This window comes from Lathyrus oleraceus, chromosome 5 (assembly GCF_024323335.1).
Source record: "Lathyrus oleraceus cultivar Zhongwan6 chromosome 5, CAAS_Psat_ZW6_1.0, whole genome shotgun sequence".
Taxonomy (NCBI): Eukaryota; Viridiplantae; Streptophyta; class Magnoliopsida; order Fabales; family Fabaceae; genus Lathyrus; species Lathyrus oleraceus.
The window spans coordinates 61,311,281-61,318,755 of record NC_066583.1 but is presented as its reverse complement, the minus strand read 5'-3'; the positions used below and the strand labels follow the sequence as shown (position 1 = coordinate 61,318,755).

The window sequence follows — 7,475 nt, the reverse complement described above, 5'->3', positions numbered from 1 at the left end:
ATCCTTTGTTGAGCCCATTCTCAACTTCTTTGGGCTTATTCCTTTGTTTTTGGTTACTAGTTGATTAAATTTAGTTAATATAGGTTACTTAGCTTAATTAGATGATTAGGTATTAATTAGATTAAATTAGTTATGATTAGGATTAATTAGAAATAATTTTAGGATTAGAAATAGTATTAGAAATATTAGAAATAATTAGGAATTTAGGTTCATTAGAATTTTTTTAGGTTTAGGTTATAATTTTTTTGAAGAGTTGGATTTAGAAATATTGGAAATATTAAATTTAGTTTAGAAATAATTGTAGATTAATTAGAATTCTATTGTGATTTAGATTTATTTTAGAATTTTTAGTTTAATTTAGAATGATTTTAGAATTTAATCTTTGTTAATATTTTAGAATTTAATTAGATAATTTTTTATTTAGAAATAATTGTAGATTAATTATAATTATAAGGTGATTTGGAATTATTTTAGATTTTTTAGTTTAATTTAGAATTATTTTAGAATTTAATCTTTGTTAATATTTTAGAATTTAATTAGATAGTTTTTTATTTAGAAATAATTGTAGATTAATTATAATTATAAGGTGATTTGGAATTATTTTAGATTTTTTAATATAATTTAGAATGATTTTAGAATTTAATCTTTGAAAATATTTTAGAATTTAATTAGATTTCTTTCTTTTAGAAATAATTGTAGATTAATTAGAATTATAAGGTGATTTAGAATTATTTTAGAATTTTAATTTAATTTAGAATTATTTTAGAATTTAATCTTTGTTAATATTTTAGAATTTAATTAGATAATTTTTTATTTAGAAATAATTGTAGATTAATTATAATTATAAGGTGATTTGGAATTATTTTAGATTTTTTAATATAATTTAGAATGATTTTAGAATTTAATCTTTGAAAATATTTTAGAATTTAATTAGATTTCTTTCTTTTAGAAATAATTGTAGATTAATTAGAATTATAAGGTGAGTTAGAATTATTTTAGAATTTTAATTTAATTTAGAATGATTTTAGAATTTAATCTTTATTAATATTTTAAAATTAATATTTTGGATAATAGTTTAGAATTGAGATTTTTGATAGTTTAATATTGTTTTGAGTTTTAATTTAATGATACTTTTGTTAATTGTTTAAACTTTAGTTATTTGTTTTAGATTTAACATTTTATTACAATTCTCTTGTTATTTCATGTTGATTTCAACTAAAATCTAACATTTAACGATTAACTCTAATTTTTTTAATTTCCTCAATTAACATCTAATTCTTTTAAATCCCGCTTCTAATATTTATTTATTTTTGTGTATTTACTTTACTTCGATTTATGCTATATCATTGTACATCCTTCACCTCATCTTAAAATGAACCTAAAAATGATAAAAACTTAAAAAATATAAAAAAAGATTATAATTCCCATGCCATCAATTCAAACCAATTTAAAAAAAAAACAAAATAAAACCTCTCGATTCAAAGTCGAGCCCGTTTTTCAAAACACCTATGTAAGTCGATCGCTTGTAAAAGCATCGCCATCAACCTCACATGGCTTACTCTTGGGTTTTCTTACAATGAGACCTACTCGGTTTTAATTAATCGATTAAATGGACCATTCACTAAATAAATTCAATTCATTCACAAGAATGCAATTTTTAAAACCTCGATCCGACATCGAAAGTTAAATTAAAATACTTAATCACATCTAAACGACACTTCATTTGAAAATGAAAAGGGGGATGGTTTTGAGTTTTCAACTCCTCTCCTCGATTATTTGAATACGAGTTTTCTTACTCGGTTAGTCAAATGGTCGTCAGTTCTAATCCATTTAAGCACGAACAAATCAAATCCTTTTATAACAAGAAACTAAAAGGGAGATAACTTTGAGTCTTCAATTTTTTCTCCACGACTATTTGAATACAAGTTCTCTTACTTGGTTATTCAAATAATTGTCGTTCCTCTACAAACTTCTAAACCCGATTAAATCAAATTATTTTCATAATAAGCTAAATGAAAAAGGAGATAACTTTGAGTCTTCAACTTCTCTCCTCATTTGTTTGAATACGAGTCTTCTTACTCGGTCAGTCGAACAATTGTCATTTTTCCACCAACTTACAACTTAATCAAATCATTTTCACAACGAACTATACGAAAAGGGAGATGGTTTTGAGCTTTCAACTCCTCTTCTCAAATGCTTGGATATGATTTGTCTTACTCAGTTATTCAAGTACTTGTCGTTCATTTTAAAAATACATCCACCATATACAACCTTATTTTCATAATCACTCAGATGAAAAAGAAGGTGGTTTAGAGTCTTCTATTCCCTTTCCCGACTGTTAGGATACGAGTTGTCTTACTCAACTATCTGAATGGTCGTCATCCAACCAAAATATCTCAACACATCAAAACTATCTTTTCTCACCCTCTTGCGATCATAACCAATCAAACAAAACACCCAACACATTAATTCAACTTGTCACCTCCGTGTGATCAAAACTCTTTTCAAAAGAACATTATTTAATCCTTTCTAATGCGCATAACAAACTAATGCTTAAGCCTCCGCCGAGAGTAGACAAGCCAACGTTTAGCCTTTAGGATACGATCTAAACAGTCGTTCATTAAAAGACACCAACCAACCGTAGTTCCCCGAACTACGAATGCTCTGACTTCCTTATTATACTATAAGGATACGTAGGCAGGAAATTGTTGTATCTTCGCGAGCACACTAATAAAAAAACCTCCCCTATCCCCTTTTATGAGGTTCTCATCCATTTCTATTTTCATTATTTTATAACCCAAAGATAACAAACAAACATAAATTAACACTCAAACCGCACATTAGAACTAAAAGGTTCCCGTTGAGTACAACGGACGTAAGGGGTGCTAATACCTTCCCCTTACGTAATCCACTCCCGAACCCGAATATGGTTGCGACGACCATTATTCCATTTCCTAAAGGTTTTATCGATATTTTCCTATTCCTTCATCAAGATAAATAAAGTTCGGTGGCGACTCTGTTCGAACATAATTTTTTCCGCGACCATCGCGAGGGATCGTATTTTTCGAGATGCGACAGATGGCGACTCTGTTCGAACATAATTTTTTCCGCGACCATCGCGAGGGATCGTATTTTTCGAGATGCGACAGATGGCGACTCTGTTGGGGATTAGCTCCAAGCAAGAGAGAGTGAAGCCTAATTTAGTTCAGTTTCTGTATTGTGTGTTAATCTTGTTTGTTTGTCTGTTATTTTTCTATTCTGCTATTATTATTCTGTCATAATTATTATATTGTGATTTATTGACTATGTCTTATTGGGGGTGCTCTGGTTGATGATACTTTGTGAGATAGGCTCTCCACCCAAGTCTGAGAAAAACCATAAGATTAAGTTAGTGGTTGCGTAGTGGGCGCCCACAAGGAGTCTTCCTTGTTGGGAAGAAACGAAGACCCCGCCTAGAGGAGATTCTCTTGATATATTATTGCCCGACGAGTTTTCGTCACGGCGATAGTATTCTCAAGTTGGATCAATGACTCTAGGGACCTTTTAACCCATTATATCCGGTGGTTATGTAGTATTTACCTGAAAAGTCTCAAACTTATTAGGGTAATATGAAAGCCCCAATCAGATGAGATCCCTTGGGCGTATTACTACCTTACAGTGGTATTCCCAACCTCGATTTATGACTCTGAGAACCTTATTAGAACCTTGGACTCGAGAGTTGTGTAGTATGGACCCACTAGGAGTCTTCCTCTTTGGGACTATACAAAGGCCTCACCCAAACGAGACTCTGTTTAGGGATGTTATTAGCGGATGAGTTTTCATCATGACAATAACTTTCTTAAACATCGATTGATGACTCTGGGAACTTCTTACCTTTAGCATTCTACCAAAAGGGTTTTGTTTAGAAACCAAGAATACCCGCTCTCATGACCTGTATATCAACCTACATGTGACACGCATAACATCATTCATAGCATAGCATTCATATTATTTTATTTCCAAGGAATCTGAGTATCATGAGTTGCAGGAATTCAAGAAACATGGAATCAAGCAAAAGGAACATTTACTCACTCAAGTTCAAAGATCCCGATCTAAGGAGCTTACGTAGCCTGGTCTCTCAGATGCACCCTGTATACAGAATCAACTTTGGAAAGAACTATGGCAATTTGCTTAGCATCCTCAATCAACAAGTGGACCATACAACCTTGATCACTTTAGCCCAATTTTATGACTTATCTTTAAGATGCTTCACATTCCAAGACTTCCAGCTAGCACCAACGTTGGAAGAATTCGAGCGTCTTGTTAGGATCCCTATGAAGGACAAGTCACTATTTGAAGGGACAGATGAATCTTTGCCCCTTGAGGTCATTGCTAGTGCGCTTCACATGGATGAAAAGGAAGCAAAAGACAACTTAGAGACCAAAGGGAATACCAAAGGGTTTTCACTAAGTTTTCTTTTGGAAAGAGCTCATACCCTGTTGAAGGCAGAAAGTTGGGATGCTTGTTACTCTGTTATTGCATTGGCTATCTATGGCATCGTCCTGTTCCCGAATATGGATGGTTTCGTAGACATGACTGCCATTTGTGTTTTCCTTACTGGGAACCCAGTACCCACTTTGTTAGCCGATGTCTATTATCACATAAGTCATAGGTATACTAAGAAGAAGGGATTGATTGATTGTTGTGCTCCTTTACTGTATCAGTGGTTTCTGGAACATCTTCCGAAGACAGGTGATTGGGTTGAACAGTCAGATGTTAGTTGGCCTCAGAGATTGGGATCACTCCGATCTGAAGATCTCTCTTGGTACTCCAAAGAATATATCAACGTAGACGTCATATCCAGTTGTGGAGATTTCCCAAATCTACCGCTCATTGGAACTCAAGGATGTGTAAATGCTAATCCAGTTCTATCGCTCAGACAACTTGGCTACCCAATGGAAGGCCCTCCAGAGGAAAATTCTTTGGAAGCTTTCTTGTTACTTGACTTTGGGGCTGAGAATCCTAGCTTATTCCAGCGAATCAAAGAAGCTTGGAAAAATGTCAATCGAAAAGGAAAAGCTGAGTTAGGGAGAGCAAATGGGATTACAAAAGAACCATATTTTCAGTGGGTAAAGGAAAGGGTGCAAATAATTAAAATTCCATTTGTCATTCGGACACCTATACCTCTTCCTGAACCTAAGCTCACCCATGTCCCTATTGAGGAAATGGAGGAACTCAAGACCGCCATGGCAAAGTAAGAAAAAGAGAATGAAGAGCTGCAGATAAAACTCCAACAAACCACCAATGAGAAAAACAATATGAAGTGGGAGCTTGAGAGAAAAGAGGCACAACTTCAAGCACATGTGGAAAAGTTCAACAAGGAGGAGCATAAGAGAAAGAAGATCAAAGTGGGATTAGAACAGGTTGATCATTGTTTGGATACTCTTAAAGGTCAACTACGACAAGCTCAGAAAGAATGTCAAGACAATGAGCGTTGGTGGCATCTAGCCACAAAGGAGAACAAGACGATAAGGGATACACTTGGGGCTCAGATAAAAGAACTAACCAATTATGTTCGTCAGGCAAAAGCAGAAGTAGATCAGGAGCACTGACTCAAGAAACTAGCCACTGAAGCTTCTAGGGTGTCACCCATGGTATGGGAGGAGAAGTGTCGAGAAGTAAGAAATGTCAGGGAGTCTGTAAACTATTGGAAGAACCAGCTAGAGTCATTACGCCAAGACAGCTCCATATGGCTGAAAGAGCGAGACTATGTGATTGAAGATTATGAATCCTTTAAGAAGACCATAGACTTCTTACAAGGGGACAGGGATAAGTTTCGTGCAAAACTCGATGGGCTAGTAGGATTCTGTAATTGGGCAGCTAAAGAATTGCCATGGAGGTTGAGAGATGCATTCGAAGAGTTGAAAGAAGATAGCACTCCTCCAGCCATAATCAATTTCGTTCTGCTCTGCAAAGGGTTGTTGAAGAGATTCAATGAGGAACTAGAAGAGCTTCAGGCCAGAAAGCCGGCTGTTTAATTTGCTTATGTCTTGTATTTTGTTCCTTTAACAAATGTACTTTTGAACTATGACCTTTTTGGATCTCTATGTTATGTATTGGAATGAATGACGTTCAAAAATTACTCCATTATTGCTATTATAAGTATTTTCTTTGTTTCTTCGAATTACTAACGACTAATGAAACTCGAATGAATCCCTGGAAATAAAATATGCATAACATTCGCATCTTCATTATGCATCACACTTCATGAAAATCAAAAACTTACCCAACCTTTTTACCCTTTATCCAGCCACACTGACTAATCGACACCGGTACGAGACGCGAAGCAAATTCAATATGACATTAGAACAAGTGGAGGCCAACCAGGTTACCATGAAGACAGACATCAATACGATCCAGGAGAAGATGGATCAGCTGTTGGAGACAATGCTTGCAATCGCTCAGAGAGAGAGGAGCGAGGAGGAAGAAGCTAGGGCAAAAAGGAATGATGGCACGCCAGGTCCGAATCCCCAAGACGAAAGTTACATCCCCACCAAGAAGAGATTGGTTCAGATACCAGTAGGAGGCAAAGGAGATGGAGACCGTGCAGAACCTTCTGATACGTCTACTCATCATGGATCCGAAATTGGAGATGACCAGTATGATGCATTCTATATGCCTGATCAACCAAAGCCTAAGATGCTTTCAGATCCCGCTGCAGATAGGCTCCGTGCCCTAGAAAAGAAAATCAAAGCCATAGAAGGAAACAATATCTTCGGTGCTTCTGCCATGAACATGCGTTTGGTATCGAATTTAGTCATCCTGACTAAATTTAAAACCCCCGATTTCGAGAAATACAAAGGACAGACTTGTCCAAGAAGTCACTTGGTGATGTACTTCAGGAAAATGGCTGCTCATACCGAAAATGACAAATTACTCGTACACTGTTTCCAAGACAGTTTAAGTGGGGCATCTCTGAGATGGTATATGAGTTTAGAACAAGGCTGAATTCAAAGTTAGGAGGATTTGGCTGATGCATTTCTCTGTCAGTACAAATACAACTTAGATATGGCACCCGATCTAATGCAGTTGCAAGGGATGGCTATGAAGGAGAGTGAGTCATTCAAAGAATACGCCCAGCGGTGAGAGAGTTGGCTGTTCAGGTAGAGCCACCATTGTCAGAGAAGGAAATGACCGGTATATTTGTGGACACCTTGAAGGACCCATTCTTTGATCGATTAGTGAGCAGTGCCACATCTGACTTCGCACATCTCGTCACGATTGGAGACCGCATAGAGAAGGGGTTGAGGGATGGAAAAATTCCTGGAGCAGTGACAACATCTAGCGCACCAAAGAAATATTCTGGAGGCTTCCCAAATAAAAGAGAAGGTGAAACAAACGCCATATCCAAGAACTATAAAGGAAAGCAACAAGCTTCATTTGGTCAAGTCGTTGTCGTGGTACCTATACCCTATCAACAGCCAATACAGCAACAA

The 7,475-nt window shown here is 35.7% G+C and overlaps 1 protein-coding gene across 1 annotated transcript; it reads left to right on the top strand.

Moving 5' to 3' along the window:
• Positions 1–4,040: 4,040 nt before the first annotated feature.
• LOC127078726 (uncharacterized) lies at positions 4,041–5,237 on the top strand. The gene has a single exon (XM_051019158.1). It carries the CDS (start codon positions 4,041–4,043, stop codon positions 5,235–5,237), a length of 1,197 nt encoding a protein of 398 aa, XP_050875115.1.
• Positions 5,238–7,475: the final 2,238 nt, after the last annotated feature.

What these genes read in the sequence shown, in the direction of transcription:
- LOC127078726 (XM_051019158.1), top strand. Translation starts at nt 4,041, where the DNA reads ATGGAATCAAGCAAAAGGAACATTTACTCACTCAAGTTCAAAGATCCC.